This window comes from Calliphora vicina, chromosome 1 (genome assembly GCF_958450345.1).
Source record: "Calliphora vicina chromosome 1, idCalVici1.1, whole genome shotgun sequence".
In the NCBI taxonomy this organism is placed as follows: domain Eukaryota; kingdom Metazoa; phylum Arthropoda; class Insecta; order Diptera; family Calliphoridae; genus Calliphora; species Calliphora vicina.
Genome location: NC_088780.1, coordinates 20,746,427 through 20,768,098, shown reverse-complemented (window position 1 = coordinate 20,768,098; position 21,672 = coordinate 20,746,427). Strand labels below are relative to the sequence as shown.

The following is a 21,672-nucleotide window of genomic DNA, read 5'->3' as shown; positions in this document are numbered from 1 at the left end:
GAATATTATAGTACATGTAGTTCTAAATATAGTCTGAAAGTTTTACTAAAACCCTTAAATCGTGAAAGTCAAAGGTCAATTTTTCAATATTTGGAATTTCTCATGGAAAGATAGCGAAATGTTATATATTTTTGGGCCGATTTTGATGAAACTTAAGGAAACAGTAATACAAGGTCTAGTATTTACACTAAAAGCACAAGAAATAAAATTAACCCTTAATTGCACTTGGGGTTAAAATGGAACCTAACCTAAAATTTTCAATACTATTGTTGGCATAGATTTTAATTGAAAAATTAAATTAGTGCGATTTTAATAATTTCAATATTGAACCGGCTTCTTTCATGGCATTCGTTACGCCTGTCAAGGACCTTTGGAACAAATATTAGAAAAATTTAAAAAAAAAGAAAATTTCACTTTGAACTTAAAACAAATTTCTGAATTATTAGCTCTGAAACACATTTTAAGTATTTTACCTTTTGAACTCCTTTTATTAAGATGATTTGTTATAGTTGTTGTTGATGTTGTATGATTAGTTGCAGTTGCAGCATTTAGGGGTAAATTGTTATTAAACGCCTTAGACGGCGTAAATTGTTCTGATAACATTAAAAATTATTGTCAAATGAGGAGAACTAACGTAAATTTAATTTTTGGCTGACAAATTAAAAAAAAACACGCATTATATTATATTTTAAAAGCACTTGTTTATCAATAGTTAGAATTATATTTATTATTTATTTAGCTAAGTAATTTTGAAGCTTTTTATTTAACACTTTTAAGCTATTTTTATATTTTAGAAATATTTTGATTTAAATTTTCTATTAATTTTTTTACAAAACGATGAATTGGCAAATAAAACTTAGTATTAACATTTTTTTTCTATTTTTTTGGTTTTTACAAAAAAAGCAAAAATTATGTTGAATAAAAAAATGAGCAAAAAATGAATATTGATGACATGCAGGCGCTAGAAGGGAGCGTTGTATAAAGTATTTAATAATAAGAGCGTTGATTATAAAAATAAATTATTGATAAAGTAGCTTTGTTAACCAACTAAATTTATTTATATTTTTTAATTTCTTATTTGTTGTCTTCCAAATAGAATAGAAAAGCTGAGGATATTTACACACTCTACTCACTTAAAATTCACTTTAATGAATGTAGTTTGAAAAAGCACAAAAAACACACACAATTTTTTACTTTCTTTTATTCATTTGTTTCATATTTCTTCTTTTTTTTTTGGTATTTTTTGTTTTTTTTTTGGGACAAAGAAGAGGCCCAAAAAAAAGTTGTAAGGGGTTAGGAAATGCGTAAGAAATGAAGATTGATTTTTGTAGATTTTCTTTTTTTTTGTTAAAAGTTAAAGAATTTGTTAAACTTTTTTGTTAAACCTTCTAAAACTCCAACACTTTTGTTTTAAATAATTCTTTCTAAATTTCTTCAAAAATTTCTAGGACACTTTTTCTTTTTTACAAATTTTTTTTTCTTGGTTAAAACAAAATTTCACTTGATTTTCTTTGTATGTAGAGTAGTTAGTTGTTGATGTGTGTGTGTGTTTGTGTGTGTATGTATGATTTGTGGCTGCCAAAATTTATTAAATATTTTCCAATTTTACCGCTTTTTCTATTTTTATGTCCGTAATCTTTGAAATACCGTTAAGTACTAAAGTAACAAAAGCTTTGCATATATGTATACTCTTTTTGCCATTTGCTTATCTACTCTTCTTCTCGCTGGCGAAGTTTCACATTGCGTGCCCAGCTGTCAAATTGTTTTAATGGCTTTCTAAAAGCCCCCAAAAAGGAATTGTAAAAATGTAAAAGCTTTAACGAAATTTAACGAAAGCTTTTGCTTGTTTTTCCATGTATATGTTTTGCAACAGAGTTTTTGTAGGTCATTTTTAGAGATGTTACTCGGTGTTACGTTTTTGTTTAAGGCCTTAAAGTTGTATAGTTTGATATTTAAGTTGAAAACAGAAAGCAAAAGCTTTTAGGCGGGAAAATGCCAAAAGGAAATTATTTACACTTTCACTTAGGTTTTAGAGAGTAAAAGTTTTATTTGTTTAGATGGAAAGTTTAAAAGGCTGTTCCACTCTTATTTTGAAAATGTATTTTGCTTTTTGTTTAAATTTATCTAAAAAGTGATAAACATAAAATTTCCCTTTAAGGAAAATTTCATTTTGTTGGATATTTTTAATTTTAATTTGGAAAGTGAGAAAGTTTACAATTTAAAAAATTTCCCTTTATGGAAATTTTATTTTTAAGTAAAATTTTATAAATTTTTGTATCTCAAAGCAATTTTTTTAATTTACATTTTTTAAACAAAAAAACTTTTAATGAAATTTTATATTTAAGGAAATTTTAGTAATTTTTCATTTATAATAATATTAATTTATCCTTAAACTTGAAAATTTCCCTTTTTTCCAAAAATATTCCTTCCAGATAATATTCCTTTAAGATATAATTTTGAAATTTGTGTTGCATTTTGTTTATTTTTGATAAATAAAGGAAAATTGCTAACAAGTTTAGAAATTTCCCTTGTTTACAAACATTTTCCTTCCAGGGAAATTTTTCATTTAAGAAAGATTTTTAAAATTTTTCTTGCATTTTGTTTATTTTTATTTATTAAATTTTCTTAAAAAGAAATATTATAAATTTCCCTTTATTACAGAAATTTCCCTTTAAGGGAAATTTTATATTTAAGAAATATTTTTGAAATTTTTCTTGCATTTTGTTTATTTTTAATTAAACATGAGCAATAGCTAACAATTTTAAAAATTTACCTTTATTTAAAAAATTTCCCTTCAAGGGAAATTTTATATTTAAGAAATAATTTTGGAATTTGTCTTGCATTTTGTTTATTTTTAATTAGTAAAGTGAAATAGCTAACAAATTTAGAAATTTCCCTTATTTAAAAAAATTTCCCTTAAAGGGAAATTTTATATTTAAGAAAGATTTTTAAAATTTTTCCTGCATTTTGTTTATTTTTATTTATAAAATTTTATAAAATGAAGTATTATAAATTTCCCTTTATTACAAAAATTTCCCTTTAAGGGAAATTTTATATTTAAGAAATATTTTTGAAATTATTCTTGATTTTTGTTTATTTGAATTACTTAAGAGAAATAGCTAACAATTTTAGAAATTTCCCTTGTTTACAAAAATTTCCCTTAAAGGGAAATTTTTTATTTAAGAAAGATTTTTAAAATTTTTCTCGCATTTTGTTTATTTTTATTTATACAATTTTTTAAAATTAAATATTAGAAATTTCCTTTTATTACAAAAAATTCCCTTTAAGGGAAATTTTATATTTAGGAAATAGTTTTGAAGTTCTTATTGCATTGTGTTTATTTTTAACTAGTAAAAAGAAATAGCTAAGAATTTTAAAGATTTCCCTTGTTTACAAAAATTACCCTTAAAGGGAAATTTATATTTTATATTTAAGTAAAATTTTTAAAATTGTTTATCTTTAATGACTTATTTAATTATATAATTAATTTAAAATTAAAGATTAGAAATTTCCCTTTATTTAAAAAATTTCCCTTCAAGGGAAATTTTATATTTAAGATAGATTTCTGAAATTTGTCTTGCAGTTAATTTAATTTTAAAAAGGAAAAAGTAATACCATAAAATTTCCCCTTTTATGTAAATTTCTCTTCCAGGGAATTTTATATTTCAGATTTTTTAAATTTTTCTTGCATTTTGTTTTGCTTTAAAACATTTTTAAATTCTCCTTTGAAACTACATTCGTGTCCACACAGTGAAGTTTTTGATTTTCAGTTTTTGACATTTCTGTACAGAACGAATATGAACGAATAAATGTGGATGACATACTCAACAAAAACTTCATGTACATGAAACAGAGTACCCTTTTCCATTCCTCTTTCCCCTTTCATCAACAAACTCAAATGTTTTGCAGCAAATGTTTCACAGTATGGATGGGGACTAAAGAGCAATAGCTAACAATTTTAGAAATTTCCCTTTGAGCAAAACTTTAAAAATTGTTTATCTATAATGATTTTATTTAATTATATAATTAAGTTAAAACTAGATAATATAATTTCCCTTTATTTAAAAAATTTCTCTTCAAGGGATATTTTATATTTAAGAAATATTTTTGGAATTTTTTGTATTTAAAATTTTATATTTAAGTAAAATTTTGCATCTATAGTTATATAATTCATATAACATTAAATTTTAGAAATTATCCTTTTTTTATAAAAATTTACCTAAAGGGAAATTTTATTTTTTGCTCAATTTTTGAAAATTGTCTTGCATTTTGTTTATTTTTAATTAAGAAAGAGAAACAGCTTGCAATTTGTGAAATTTTCCTTATTTAAAAATTGTCCCCTTCAAGGGAAATTTTATATTTCAGCACAATTTTTGAAAATTTTCTTGCATTATGTTTCAGTTTATTCAACTAAGTAAAATAACATAAAATTTTAATAAATTTCCCTTCTAGGGATATTTGTATTTATTGGAAATTTTTCTAGAATTTAGTTTTACTCTAATTAGGAAAGAGAAATGGTCTAAGGTTTTTTTAAATTTTCTTTTTTTTCCTTGAAATAAATTTTTTTTAAAAATTTTCTTTTTTTAAAAAATTTCATTCAAGGGAAATTTTTTTTTTGCTAAATTTTTGAAATTTTTCTTTAATTTTGTTTATTTTTGGTTAGTCCCTTCAAGGAATATTTCATATTTCTGGACAATTTTTGAAATTGGTCTTGTTTTATGTTTCAGTTTATTCAACTAAGTAAAATAACATAAAGTTTTAAAAATGTTCCGTTTTTCAACCAATTTCCCTTCAGGGTATATTTTATATTAATTGGGAATTTTTAAAACTTTTAGCTAACAATTTTAGAAATTTCCCTTTTTTTAAAAATTACCCTCAAGGAAATTTTATATTTAAGTAAATTTTCAAAATTTAACAATTATGATTATTATTAGTTGTATAATTCATATAAAATACAATTAAAAAAATTTCCCTTTTTTAAAAAAAAATTCCTTCAAGGGATTTTTTATATTATTCTTTATTGTTGATAGGGAAAGAGAAATTTAGTAAAATATTTTACTTTTACTTAATTTTTTTTTTTTTACAGATTTCCCTTAGTTTGTTGAAAGCATAATACAAGCATATTTTTAGGTAAGTTATTTTTCCTTTTTTTTCAAACAAAATGCTTTATTTTCGATAACAACTTTAACCCAAACACCTACAAAACATCATGTTTCGTCAAGTTCTAGCTAAACAAAAATAAAGAAAAATGAAAAGAAATTGAGAAAAACAAAGAGAAAACGTCACACAAAGCAAACATGAAAAAAAGAAAAACAAAAAAGCTTTACATATTTAACAGAGAAAAAAAAGTAAACGCCAGAAACTCATGGAATAGAAAACAAAAGCAAATTCCGTAAAACAAAGTACGCAAACAAATTTAATGAATGAAAAGCTTTTTAGTTTTCGTAATACACTAAATTTTGAGCTCGTAGTAAGTTACACCAACACTTTTCTATACTTATAGATGTATAAAGAAATTAAACTAAACGTATAATGCAAATAATTGCAATTGTAAATGTTAAAAAAAATAGAAAAAAATCCCTCAAATACATACTAGTTCTACAATACTTAGGATACAAATATTAATTCAAACAATAGCAGACAATGGGAATATATATAAGAATAGAATTATGGTGAAATGTAGAATAGAAAGCATGACTAATAATGATACGAGAGAGGGCTGTAAGATTCGTTTCAAAAGCAGAGAAAAATACATATTATTAATTGTATTATTGGGTGTATGACTTAAAATGCGGGATCTTTTGAACGGGGTTTTTTTTTTAACTTATGTGTAATTTGGAACGGTACATATTTGTCATTTATTCTCACTTAGTTATTGAAAATATTCAATTTTGTGCCAACAAATCTCATATGCGGGAAGTTTTGCTTTACTTTACGAGATATGAATCGAGGCCAACCAAAAAAGTTGCAGACTAAGATTTGGAGGCATTACTCCGGGAAGATTGTTGTCAAACTCAACAAGAGTTTGGAAATCATTGGGACCAACTCAATCAGCAATTTCAAAACTTTTGCGAGCAGCAGGATTCATCCAAAATCAGGGAAATTGGGTACCATACGAACTGAAGCTGAGAAACCTTGAAAGACGAAATGCTGCTTCAAAGCAATAAAAGAAAGTCTGCGCCAGGTTTTGGATGGACGACCCCTCCCCCTCGGCCAATCAGCCGAATCGACACCAACGCCAAATATCAATAGCGCTATGGTAATGCTCTGTATTTGGTCGCAGCAAAAGGGTTCTATCTATTATGAGCTGCTGAAATCTGGGCAGACCATCACAGGGAACCTTTACCGAACACAACTCATTCGTTTGAAGCGAGCAAAGGCCGAAAAACGCCCAGAATATGCGGAGTTTTCCACCTTGGTTTGTCGTTAGCAATATATTTGATTTCGCTCCAGGATACATCAGCCTCCGCTGCTTTCATTTCCACTAGGAAACGAATGGACGAATCCTTCGGTTTCCTTGTCTTGTTACATCATATTGTGGTATGCGTAGGGTATTTCCAAGTCAGGACCATTTTCGTCGTTTAATTTCTATATGAATCGGTGTCGGTCGAGTCCATTCCCTCAACTCATTAGTTGTGATGATGCACAGTGGTTTAGACAATTTATTTTTTTGGGGAAATAATTCGGTATCTCGGGAACTATATTGACATGGTTGGAGCTGAGTTGCTTTCGTGTTGATTTGCAGTTTTTCAGCATCCTAGCGCTAATGGGGGCCAGTGCGTTACGCCTCAAAGTTGGACACCTCGTGTCTCAAATTTTTTAAAAAAATCGCCAAAAATCCATTTATGATCCAAATGAGCTGAAATTTAAAATATAAATAGTGCTTAAGAAGATCTATAAAACATACCCTAACATGTGTAGGTTACCTCTATTAGTTTAAGATATTTAGGTTTATTAATTTTTTTTTTAAATTCTGCTCGATCTTTTTATGGTTTTTTAGATGTGGCGGCCCTACGGAGTGTCGAAATTTATTTTTAAAATATCAACTACATTGGCGATTAAATTCTAAATAAAATAAAAACAACTTGCTAAAAGTTATCTTGTCCCTATAAAAAATTACATGCATCCAAAAGTGGAACTTGGAAAAAGTGATGTATTTTTTTGAGGCCCATATATTTGTTCTTTTGTAGAAAAAAATTTTCTTCGGAACTATATACAATTTTTATATGATCCGGAAAGAGAATTTAATGCAAAAGCGTGTAAAGTAAATGTTGGCTTACTAAAGCGCACACAACACCCCCCAGACCAAACCAAACTTGGCCAATTTTTAAAAAAAAATTTTAGATTTGAGTAATAAATTCTAAAAAGGTAATGCACCGATCCCCAAAAAAGCTTCATATTTATATAACCCTATATGCTTGTTAAACACTTGAAAAGGCGTTTTTACTATCACACTGTAAATAACGTCACAGTAGGTACTTTTCTAAAAAACTCAGTTTTTGGAACACATTTTCCCCGGTTTAGGACTTTGGGTATTTGAAAATAAAAAATGTCAAAAATTATAATGCCGTTGTTTTAAGGACAATTGAGTCTGTATTAGTTCCAAATTTTGTTATGATATCTTTAACCGTTAAAATTTTACAGTAATTCAAATTTTATATTTTTCTTCATGGAAAATCACCATATTATAATTTTTTAAGTTTTTAAGGTAAATGACGCCCCAAAAATTCATAGAATTGTTTAATTTTCCTAAAGTATCACTCAACAAGTCCTAAGGTTTTCAACAATATCAAATACTTATATAAAAAGCCTTTATTTACTCCTAAAAAGTTCCACAAAGCTTGCCCCATTTGATAAATTTGTACGTTTTTTCATATAATGTTACATTTGATATGTTAGTAACATTTTGTACGCTTTATATGAAAAAACGTAGGTACAATTATGTCAAAGGGGGCAAGCTTTGTGGAACTTCTGATGAGTAAATAAATGCCTTTTATATAAGTATTTGATATTGTTGAAAACACTATGACTTGAGGATTGATAACTTAGTAAAACTAAATCATTTTTTTTTAATTTTGGGACTTCATTTACCTTAAAAACTAAAAAAATTATAATATTGTGATTTTCTACGAATAAAAATATAATATTTGAATTAATGTAAAATTTTAACAGTTAAAGATATCTTAACAAAATTTGGAACCAATATAGACCCAAATGTCCTTAAATCAATGGCATTAGAATTTTTGACATTCTTTATTTTCAAATACCGAAATTCCTAAAACGGGGAAAATGTGTTCCAAAAACTGAATTTTTTTAGAAAAGTGCCCACGCGGCGTTATTTACCGTGTGATAGTAAAAACACTTAGTAAGTATTTAAGAAACATATGGGGTTAGACAAATATGGAGCATTTTCGTGGATCGGTGCTTTGCCTTTTTAGAATTTTTTACTCAAACCGGATTTTTTTTTTTTTTAATAGGCCAAGTTTGGATAGGTCTGGGGGGTGATATGTCCGCTAAAGTGAGCCAAGTTTTTCTTTATATGCTTTTTTATTAAGTTATCTTTCCGGCTCATATAAAAATTTTATATAGCCTGGAAGAAAATTTTGTTTCTACAAAAGAAAAAATATATGGGCTTTTTTGGGAAAAAACGTAAAAAATACGGCCCTTTTTAAAAGTTCCAAATTTGGATGAGTATAACTTTTTATAGGGAGGAGATAACTGTTAGCAAGTTTGATTTATTGTATTTAGAATTTTATCGCGAATATAGCTGATATTTTAAAAATAAATTTCGACCCTCCGTAGCCCAGCCATATCTAAAAAACCATTAAAAGATCGAGCAAAATTAAAAAAAAATAAATCAATTAACCTGAATATATCTTTAACTAATAGAGATAACTTACACTTGTAGGCCTATTTTTTGTAGATCTTCTCAAGGACTATTTATATTTAAAATTTCAGCTCATTCGGATCATAAATGGATTTTTGACGATTTTTTTAAAAAAAATTGAGACCCGATGTTACCAAATTTGAGGGGCTTTGCACTGGCCCGCATTAGCGCTAGGAAGCTAAGCAAACGTAAATCAACTCAAAAACACCTCAGCTCAAACCATGTGAAATAGCAATATCTCCAATAGTTCCCAAGATACCGAAATATTTCCAAAAAAAAGTGTTTCTAAACCACTGTGCATTGGTTTGATACATTTTTGTTCTCAAAAGCTGATCAGTTCTTTTGGCTCGGAATCCATATGTTGCCAGAAAGATGAGAAAAGGTCATAAATAAAAGCCAAAAATTGGAAAAAATTTCGCAAATCAAAACTGCCAGAAATCACTCTTCATAAGACCCTCGTACGACTGACAAAACAAACAAAGACGTGTAATTATATTTAAAAATATCTTCTGCTCTCTTCTCCGAGAGTCAGACACCGTATGGGTATCTCAGCCTGTAATTCGGCATGTACATGTCCTTTTGTATCTATGGCTGTGTTGTTTCAAAAACGGGGTACTTTCTCTGCACAGTGTGTATGTGTGAGTGTTATTTTCAAAAGAAAAATTCAACACACAATTAAAAACAAAAATACACTTGTTGTAGCAACCATTCATTTGTATTGTACAATTGCAATTACTGGGTGGTGAGCCTGTGTTTGCATTTTGTATCTGTGAGTTTGTGTCATTGTATCATGTTCATGGTTAATGTCGTCATTGACATTAAATACTTAAATTGCGGTTGCACTCCCACTATAATCAACATCGTCGTCGTCGTCAGTCAACAACAGCACTGGCAGTAGTACAATCACCATCATCATCATGTACAACAATATTTTTATTCACACACAGTACGAATACATCGTATATTTAGATTATTATTGATTCTGAAAATAACTTTAATATTTTTTTTTTGTTTGTAGCTCCGAGGGAATTTCTGTTTTATTTATTGTGTATATGGGTGAAATCATAGAATGTTGCATAACCACGTACCATTTTAATATCTAATTGAGGGATCATAGTTTTGAAGTATTTTTATACCGTTCACCTTCGATAAGTCTGTCACTGCGTTTTTATACCCTTCACCATGAGTGGCAAGGGTATATATAAGTTTGTCATTCCGTTTGTAATTTCCACATTTTTCATTTGCGACCCCATAAAGAATATATATTCTGGATCGTTATAGATAGCGGAATCGATATAGCCATGTCTGTCTGTCCGTCTGTGTGTTGAAATCAACTTTCCGAAGCCCCCAAATAACTTACATACACGATTCATACATCAATATCTCCGAAATTCTTCCGGCTCGGCCGCTATTTAAAATCGGTCGACAAATGGCTGAAATATGAGGAAAAAACTAGGACAACCTCGATTTTAGACCTATATCTGGATTACTAAGTCATTAATATAGACAATATGGATATCTAATGATAGATATTTCAAAGAACTTTGCAACGACGTATATAAGACAATAGTAAGTTGGACATACAATGGGTCAAATTCGGAAAAAAAATATTTTTTTAACCCGAATTTTTTTTTCATCAAACATTTTTTTTGTCATAAATTCTTTTTCCGAAAAAATTAATTAAAAAAATTTTTTTGAAAAAACTTTTTTTAAAAAAAATTCAAAAACAATTTGGAAAAAAAAAATTTTAAAACATTAAAAAAAAATTTTGATTTTGTTTAAATAAAAATATTTAAAAAAAAATATTTTTAAGTATAATTTGGTGAAGGGTATATAAGATTCGGCACAGCCGAATATAGCTCTCTCACTTGTTAATTTCCCCAAATAACTTACATACACGATTCATACATCAATATCTCCGGAATTCTTTCGGGTCGGTTGCTATTTAAAATCGAGCAAATTGATCAACAAATGGCTGAGATATGAGGGCAACCTCGATTTTTTTTTACCTATATCTGGATTACTAAGACATTAATACAGACAATATCTAATGATAGATATTTCAAAGACCTTTGCAACGTCGCACAGTGCTTTGTCCCTATATAACGATGGGACAAAAATAGAAGGAGTTGCCGTAGAGCTTTGAAATTTGGTATGTCAATATAAAATACCTTAGGTAAGAAAAATTTAATTTTTGGAAAAAATTGGATCAAGGACACGCCTATCTCCCCATATATGCCAAAAACATAATTTTTAGTTTTGGCATAATTGATCTAAAAATCATGAAAATCTGCATTTGTTATACGCACTAAGCTTACAATCTTTCTGTTAATTGTTATTGTGATTACAGAAAGGACTATTGGTCCTGCCATATATCCTTAATTGTAAAAATTCTATAACTTTTGCAAAAATGATCTGATTGTAATGAAACTTGGTATATTTATTTGTATTTATTGAATAACTTTTTGGATTGAATAAGCTTTGTCCGTCCTCCATATATAGGTCTGTCCGTCTTTCCATTTAGATTTGTTAATCAAGGTATATGTCGCAATTTTAAACATGTTCCCATGATATTTGGTCCACATCACTTTTTCGACCCAAGGACAAACTTTGCTAATTTTGGTCATAATCGGTTCATGATTTCACCTAGCCCCCGTACAAATGTCCTCTCGAGCACAGGGTAGTAAGGAAAAAAATGTGGAAATAACTAATAACTTCTACACCAACAGTCCGAAGTTAATAAAAATCCATAGCTATAGAGGTAGTGTAGCTGCGTTTTAGTTTTGAATTTGGACTTTAAAAATGATGCTAAAATCTCGATCTGATTTGAATGATTTTAATAGGTATAAAATCTACAGGAAACATTTGAAAATTAAAATTTCAAGTTTTAGTCGATCCAAATCCTCAAATATACATTTTTGAATTACCAACAAATCTATTAGTAATAGGAAAAAATCTTTACTAAGTCAAAAGTTATGTGCATTTAAATTAATAATATTTTAAAAAGTAGTTTTTTTAAGAACTTTTATTCGAAAAAAAGTACTTACATTTAGTTATACAGAAAAGAAAAACAAAACAAGTAAGAAAGTATGGTCTGTCAAGCCCGACCATATAATACCCTACACTAAGTAAAAGAGCAAAAAAATTTTTCTTTTAAAATTTCAATAATTTATATTTTTGAGTGATTTTTGGAAGTGGGCCTTATATGGGGACTATGACCAATTATGGACCGATCACCATGAAATTAGGTCGTGTGATTTATGTCTATATTAAAGTTAACTATGTTGAATTTTGTGTGTTTACCAACATTTTTAAGCGATTTATGTACGTTAAAGTGATTTTCGGAAGCGGGTCTATATGGGAGCTATGACTAATTATGGACCGATCGTAACAAAATTTGGTGACATGAATTTTGTGTATATTAAACTTATTTGGAGCGGAATTTGTGGAGATATATATATAAATTAAACATTTATGACCGATAAAGTCCAATTTCGGGAGGACATTTGTATGGGGGATAGGTGAAATAATGGACCGATTTCAGCCAGTTTCAATAGGCTTGGTCCTTGGGCCGAAAAAATAATATTTACCAAATTTGATCGAAATATCTTCAAAATTGCGACCTGTACTCTGCGCACAAGGTTTACATGGACAGCCAGCCAGCCAGCCGACCAGACGGACGGACGGACGGACATCGCTTAATCGACTCAGAAAGTGATTCCAAGTCGATCGGTATACTTTAAGGTGGGTGTTAGACTAATACTTTTGGGCGTTACAAACATCTGCACAAACGCATAATACCCTCCTCACTATGGTGGTGTAGGGTATAATAATGTGTTTATATTTTTTTCAAAGGTAATATTTTGGAAAGTACCATGATACAACCATTAGAAGGTAGAATCACTAGGGAGTGAGTTTAAAATGCTATGCCTTGTTACGTCAATTAATAGAAAAACAAAAAACAGAAATAAGAAAATACGAATAATAACAACTGAAAATTGAGAAATATTTTGTTTATATTTGAAATACGAAAAAAAATCACTTACGCCTTTTACTGGCTCATGAGAAGATGTCGCATTTGGTATTAGACGTGCACGTTTTGTGGCTTGATGCAGTTCAATATAATCGGAGTCATTGAAATGATGCATGCAAATCCGGGAGTGTTTCTTCAGCTCAACACCGATGGCTGCACTCCATTCTTTAATTTTATTTTCAGGACATTTACACAAAGACAAAGATTTACACAAACAACATTTAACACGCATGTTTCTTCATAAATTATGAAATTGAATTTAAATTATTTTTCAATTTATTTATGTAGTTAATTTTTGATTTTTGATGTTTTATTTCAATTGTACTTTTATTTTTTATTTTATATTAGTCTGACAATTCAAGGCATGTATAATTGAGAACATATTTTATAGTGATTCTACCTTTTATTGTTATATTATGGAAAGTACTATAAAAGAAAAATAATTTGAAAAATTTTATAACTGCAAGTTCCAAAGCATAGGTGCTTTTAAAAAATTAAAACCATTCTTGTAAAGAGAAATCTAAAAATACCATTTTATGGGATTTTTGGGAATTGTGGGATTTTCAATAAAAATTCACAATCAAAAATTTCTATATAAGTGTCAAATCTCGTAAACTCAGCTACCATTTTTGATTCCCATATTTTTGAAAAAAAGTCTTGCGTCACAATTTGACTTCCATACAATAAATGTCTTTAATTTAATTTAAGATATTAATTTTATTTCATATATCTCGTAACATTACTTTAACATTATTACTCTATAATACATACAATTTAAGTAAAAATTTAGACCTATTTTAAAATACCATTTTTTTTGTTCACATACTTAGTACACACCAATACCTCATGGGAGATTGTGTGATCGCATTATTTTTTGCTACTATTTTTGAGTTATTGAATTTTTAATTTGTGATATTTTCATAATGCCCATATTCAGTCATTATGGACATATCTCGTTTCTACGGAAAGTAAAATTTTGTACATTTACAAGTGAATAAATACTATATTTTTTTGGAATTTATATTTATGAAGAGTTGGTTGATTGTTATATGCATGAATGTTTCCTTATTGCGTTTTAGTTTTGTTGTTGTGACCCCAATATCCTCTATATTGGACGACTTAAAAAAAACTTTTTTCAATAAATTTTTAAAAAACTCTAATTGCTCTGTTTTTTATTTCTCATTTGCTTCCAAAATAATATAAAATTAATTTTAAAATGATCAAGCTCAAGCAATCGGCATATCTGGGTTAACAACACTGTTTACTAAGAAAAACCAAAATAAAAAAATGTACGATTTTATAAGATTTTTTTAAAATTCCACCAAACTTTTGTAATTTTTTAATTTGTTGGAAAAACATGTATTTTTTTGAGCGATAAAAAATAATTTTAGTCGAAATGTTTAATAAAAATTTTAATACTATCGAATTTTGAAAATACTAAAGAACTCAAAACACAAAAATTTAAATTAATTTTTTAAAAAATGAATTTTTGAGTATTATTTTTTTGAAGCAATTGAATTAAATTTGACTGAATTTAGCGACCTCTGGTGAAGTCTAGGAGAGTCAAATAAAATCAATTCCCCAAAATTTTTTTGAGTTGTGTTGGTAGCTATCGATCAATATATATTTTATCATATTTTGAGACAAAACATTTTTTTTTTGATTTTTGGCTATGAGACAAAGCACCGTGCGTCGTATATAAGACCATATGGTCTTATATACGACGCACCAATTTTGACCAATGGGTCAAAATCGGAAAAAATATTTTTTAACCCGAATTTTTTTTTTCACCAAAAGTTTTTTTCGCTTAAATTAAAAAAAAAATAAAAACAAAAAAAAAATTTAAATTAAAAAAAAAAATTTTTTTTTAAAAAAATTCAAAAAAAAAATTTTGTTTACCCAAAAATATAATATAATTTGGTGAAGGGTATATAAGATTCGGCACAGCCGAATGTAGATTTCTTACTTGTTTTTTAAATATATCGTAGCCTTGAGAATATAGCATTTTATTCAATTGCATTAATTTTATAAAAATATTTTTTAAATTATTCATTAAAAACATAACAAATCTATTTAAATTTAAAAAATAAAAATATTACGATACCTTAAACGGACATATTTAATATCAATATTATTTGACATTGTGAAGATTGTAATAAAACAAATCTTCAAAATTTTAAAATTAATTAAAAAGTATAACATTTTTTGATTTCACCCATATCACAACGATTGCTAGAGTAATAAGTAAAGGGGGTCAGTGTATAGTTTAATATAACTAGACTATTTTTTCCTATGAAGTTGAAAGTTTTTACTTTTTTTGTGCTTTAAAATTTACATGTTTTTTTTAATAAATTGCTGTTAACATTGACGTATATATGACGTCGTTGTCTCATTGATTGGCTTTTTGTTGGTTGTTTATATTACAACAATTACTTGGTATATGAAGTAACATCACCGCATGATATTGTTTCATTTAAAGAGGAAAACTAAGTAATTGCCAGTAACTCTTTGATGATTTGTGTATTATTGGAAATGGGAGATAGTATGTAAATAGTTTCCTTTTACGGTATAAAGTTTGATGAAATGGAATATTTAAATAAAGTATTAAATGTTTCAATTATATAGAATTATTATTATTGAGAAAGTTTGTTACTTGTTGATGGAGTATCTAACCTATAGGTAAGGATTTTTAAAAAGAACAAAACAAGATCAGACAAGAACTCAAATTGCTCTTAATTAATCAATTTTCAATTAGGTTTCAGTTAATTCTCATATGAAAAATCGATTTTCGGTTGGAAATAAAGCATGTTTTTTATAGATTCGGAGAACTTAAAATTGGTAGAACTTTAAATTGTAGCGTAGTGTTGATGATGATCCAAATGTATCAATTCGTCATCGTGCTCAATAATTAAACTTGCGAAAGGATATTGGTTTGTGTGTTCTTACACGATTCAACTCGTACATGACCCACAATTCCATTTGAAAATTTTGTTCAGTGATGAAGCACACTTATGGTTAAATGTAGGCATTGTCATGCATTTGAAGCGATAATAATTCTCAAGCTATTGTCGAAACACCATTACATCCAGAAAAAGTCACTGGTTGGGGCGCTTTATGGGTCGATGGAATTATTGGTCCATATTTCTTCACAAATAATGATGGTCAGAACGCTACTGTCAAGTGAGTGATATAGAGACAAGCTCACTATCCTTTTCTTGCCTCTATTGGAAGGCATACGTACACTCAATTTACGGAGGGAAACATTTGGCCAACGAAATCGATCTGTTGGATTATACTCTATGCCATTCGATTATATTCTATGAGTTTATGTAAAGCCTCAGGTCTACGCAGATAAACCAGAAACGATCGAGCACTTTGAAGCGAATATTCGACTCGTGAGTGCGGCATGAAAAATACATTTATTTTGAAACATTAGTACATTCAAAATGTATTCAAAGTATTTGTCATTGTTAGCTATGACCTTTTCCATCTTAGTGCCAACATATGGAATCCGAGCCAAAAGAACTGCTCATTTTTTGAGGCCAAGAACGAATCAAGCTAATTTTGGATACTCTGTTCTGAAGTGAAGAGTATCTCAGAGAGAACGTTCTGCATCGATCGAAACAAATAGTAGTTGGACGGGGCAAGGTCTGGACTATAAGGCGGGTGAGGCAAAACTTCACAACCATTTTTTTGTAAGTAGTTTTTAAAAGGTATGGCAACATGTGGCCTAGCGTTGTCATAAAGAAATATTACGGTTTCATGTCTGGCTGTTTTTCGGCCAATTGCGTTCGATACAGATTCCCTGGAATGGTTTGACCAGATTTCTGGAACTCATAATATATATGACCCTTTTGGTCGCACCAAATTCAATGAATCACCTTAGCGCCATATATATTTCAGCTTTGGTGTCGATTACCCTGGTTGGCTGGCCTTCAAATACGATCTCTTACGCTTTGGGTTACCGTAATGGATCCATTTTTTATCGCAAGTAATGATTCGGTACAAAAAGCTTTTTTGGCACAAAATTCCCGATTAGGAACCCTATATGGATATTAAAAACGCTTTTCTCTCTTTTATTTCAATTAAAGGGTTTACGCCTCTATGAAAAATACCCTTTATAAGTAATTGGAAATTACCATCCTTTTTGCATTAGGACCTCTATTAACCGACTTAGAGTCACGTTTATATTTCAGTTCGTTATTATAGGAAAAATGGATTTTTTATGATAAAAGTTTGGCTACCGATTCGAAGCGATTCAATGGTGACGGCTTTTGGAATATTTCGGTAACGGTATTTTGGCTTCTATCGGTAGAGATATTTTAATAATAACGGTTATTTCGGCCTGATTTCATTTGATTATATTTCTTTATATACAACTGCATTGAATCATACATGAATCATTCAAGTGTTTTCCCTTCATAACATTTACAAAATTCCCCTTTTTTCATAAAATCTCTATAAATAACACAGACACCGGCCTTTCAAAACATTCTACCACCGCCTTACAACTAACCCTATTTTATTACAAATCAAGCTATTCATAAACATTTTCGCCATTACCAATTAATTCCGTAGTTTGGCTGTCCACTTAAACAAACCAAAACAAAAAAATACAACACTTTCCTAACACAAAAATTGTTGTCATGTTGGAAACAAAAAATAAAATCGTCCCTCGCTTTCATACTCAAGAAATATAAAAAAAGGACAACAAAAGGCTCAACAACTATAAAGACTCATGCTCTCATATATTAATAAAATGCCTGCAAGTTAAGAAATTGTTATTATTTTAGGCGGGGAGGTTTTCCATTATTTTGAATTATGAGACGCCAATTTACCATTAAAGAAAAAACAACAACCAAATAGACAGACGGACAGACAGACAAAAGCATGGCAAAAATATTACTCACAGCAACACTGTTTACCAGACTATAGAAAAGGAGTGGAAAGCGTGTGTGTTTGAAAATAACAAAACACCAGATGATTACAAACTGTTCATGACAGTCAAGGTTTCATGGCGTCATTAATCTATATTCAAACATCACACATACAAACATATCCTTTAAAACATACATACATGAATATGTGGGTCTAAAACACACACTTACATTATGTGTATTAGGGTGGTTCTTATATTATACTTTTAGCAAATTTTCGATGCCTCAAAAAAAAAAAAATATTTGTCTAATAAATTAATTTTAGAATATTTAACCAAATTTTTCTGTATATATTTTTGGACATTTAAAAAAATTTTAATCGATTAATAAATTTGATTTTTTTCATGTTTTTGCCAAATAACTTAATTTTGTTTAATATTATTTTAAAATTTATTCGAATAATCGATTATTATACCCTTCGTGAGAAGGGTATATATAAGTTTGTCATTCCGTTTGTAATTTCTACATTTTTCATTTCCGACCCTATAAAGTATATATATTCTGGATCCTTATAGATAGCGGAGTCGATTAAGCAATGTCCGTCTGTCCGTCTGTTAGTTGAAATCAATTTTCTGAAGACCCCAGATATCTTCGGGATCCAAATCTTCAATAATTCTGTCAGACATGCTTTCGAGAAGTTTGATATTTAAAATCAGCAAAATCCGTCCAAAAATAACGGAGATATGAGCAAAAAACCGGGACAACCTCGATTTTTGACCTATTTTTGATCTATATATGGATTACTAAGTCATTAATATAGACAATATGGATATCTAATGATAGATATTTCAAAGTCCATTGCAGCGATGTAGATAAGGCTATAGTAAGTTGGACCTACAATGGGTCAAAATCGGGAAAAATATTTTTTGACCCGAACTTTTTTTTCATCAAAGATTTTTTTTCCAAAAAAAAAAATTTTTTTTAAAAATTTAAAAAAAAAAAAAATTTAAAAACAATTAAAAAAAAAAATTAAATTTTGTTTACCTAAAAATATTTAAAAAAATTTATTTTAAAGTATAATTTGGTGAAGGGTATATAAGATTCGGCACAGACGAATATAGCTCTCTTACTTGTTTTTTATTAAAATATCAAGTTTAAACTTTACGAAATAATTTTCGTTCTTAATAAATTTGCTCCTGGTCAATGTTTTTTATTCGAATGTTATTTATGAACAATTAGTAAAGAGAACTTATTAAAATATCAAAATTTTAAGATTTTTCTAAAATATTCGTATAATTGAATAAATTATTCGGTTCTTTATTCCGAATATACAATACCCAACCATATAATACCCTACACTAAGTAAAAGAGCAAAAACATTTTTCTTTTAAAATTTCAATAATTTATATTTTTGAGTGATTTTCGGAAGTGGGCCTTATATGGGGGCTATGACCAATTATGGACCGATCACCGTGAAATTAGGTCGTGTGATTTATGAAAGTTTACTATGTTGAATTTTGTGAGTATACCAACATTTTTAAGCGATTTATGCACGTTAAAGTGATTTTCGGAAGCGGGTCTATGACTAATTATGGACCGATCGTAACAAAATTTGGTGACATGAATTTTGTATATATAAAACTTATTTGGAGCTCAATTTGTGGAGATACATTTATAAATTAAACATTTATGACCGATAAAGTCCAATTTCGGAAGGACATTTGTATGGGGGCTAGGTGAAATAATGGACCGATTACAGCCAGTTTCAATAGGCTTAGTCCTTGGGCCGAAAAAATAATATGTGCCAAATTTGATCGAAATATCTTAAAAATTGCGACATATATCTTACATGGACAGCCTGCCAGACAGCCAACCAGACGGACGGACGGACATCGTTTAATCGACTCAGAAAGTGATTCTAAGTCGATCGGTATACTTTAAGGTGGGTGTTAGACTAATATTTTTGGGCATTACAAACATCTGCACAAACGCATAATACCCTCCCCACTATGGTGGTGTAGGGTATAAAAAATCCAAAACTTAATTATGAAAAACAAGTAAGAGAGCTAGCTATATTATATACAAATTGTTATTTTAATTTTTGTTTAAATTTTAAAATTTTTTTTTTTTTTTAAATTTTAAAATTTTTTTTTGGGTTTTTTAATTTTTTTTGGTGAAAAAAAATTCGGGTTAAAAAATATTTTTTCCGATTTTTACACATTGTAGGTCCAACTTACTATGGTCTTATATACGTCGTTGCAATGGACTTTGAAATATCTATCATTAGATATCTATATTGTCTATATTAATGACTTAGTAATCCAGATATATAGGTAAAAAATATTTTAAAAATCGAGGTTGTCCTGGTTTTTTCCTCATATCTCAGCCATTTGTGGACCGATTTTGCTGATTTTAAATAGGAAACGTCTCGAAAGCATGTCTGACAGAATTATTGAAGATTTGGATCCCGAAGATATCTGGGGTCTACAGAAAATTGATTTCAACAGACAGACACACGGACATGGCTTAATCGACTCCGCTATCTATAAGAATCCAGAATATATATACTTTATAGGGTCGGAAAATTATATTGTGGAAATTACAAACGGTATTACAAACTTATATATACCCTTCTCACGAAGGTGAAGCGTATAAAAATCCAAAATTGTTTTTATACCCAGATGATTTTTATAACAAGATGGTTGGTATATTGATTTTTTCATTCCGTTTGTAACACATCGATATATTCATCGCAGACCCACAAATAAGATTCTAAGACGATCTAGCTATGTCCGTCCTTCACGATAGGGCCCAAACAAAAGGGGCTAATTGGCTGATATTTTCTACAAATACTCTCTGTTGATAAAATGGGTAGTATAAGTTCATGATTTCACCTAGTCCCCATGGGGGTCCCTATCCCCCTTATAACACCTATATAATGATATTAACATAAATTTCGACATAAGTCATTGAAAGTTTTAAGAAATTAATCACCCTATAAAATTCTGCACACTAAATTTTGAACATTTGGGAGCATAGAAAATTTTAAAATTGCAAATTAAGGTCCACCCTAGTGTAAATGTTTGAATACCCCCGCTTGTATAAATGATTCCGTACAAGATGAGTCATCTTTTAATGAGTTAAAAAGATGAATCAAAACAATGAAGGCAAACAAGCCAGCAAACAATTTCTAAGGATGTTCGCCATGTAACAGGACAAATTCTAGATTAATATCATTATTATACAAACACTTATACAGCCAAATATACATATAAACACACAAGTCAACAGTTATGAAGTTTATTTTTTGTTTCTTTGCAACATCTTTTGATTCCCTCCTTTAAATCCTTTATCACATGCTCAAGTGTTGGCGGAGTAAAAACGAGAAAATATTGCACGTGTAAGAATTTCATGCCACTACTTTTTCATATACATAGACATATACTCTTACATACATATTTGCCAGCGTGTTAATAGGATATTGTTATATCGGAGTATGTATCCTTGATGATTTCTTTTTAACTGGTGAAAGTTTGGCTTGGGGTTTGTAAAATTGTTGTTGGTATACCAAGTTAATCAATCATTTTGTCTGGGTATTGTAAGAATGATTAAGAAGTAGTTGGTTCTTAGCAGGACACTGGACAGCTGCAATATGGTGGAAAATGTAATGAAAAGTATTACAAATATTATTGCAGTTTAGGGAGAGTTGATCATAGATCTTTTTTCTTTAAACTAAAATAATGACAAGAGTTTGTCAAACTTTTGAGTGTTGAATCAACAGCAATGTGGGAATATGTGTTTTTTGGAAGAAAAATATCTCAACAAATTTGTTAAACTTTCCATTAAAGATTAAATTAAACTAATTGAAAGTTTGA

At 28.9% G+C, this 21,672-nt stretch overlaps 1 protein-coding gene across 1 annotated transcript in view; it reads right to left on the bottom strand.

Annotated features, from left to right (window-relative positions):
• The window catches only part of fid (fire dancer), a 104,445-nt gene extending 91,293 nt beyond the window's left edge, over nucleotides 1-13,152 (bottom strand). The window contains exons 1-2 of the mRNA XM_065507606.1: nucleotides 12,934-13,152; nucleotides 474-573 (exon numbers count right to left, since the gene is read on the bottom strand). Coding sequence (XP_065363678.1) covers nucleotides 474-573; nucleotides 12,934-13,152 — 319 coding nt within the window. The remainder of the gene's footprint in view (nucleotides 1-473; nucleotides 574-12,933) is intronic.
• Between the last annotated feature and the right edge of the window lie 8,520 nt (nucleotides 13,153-21,672).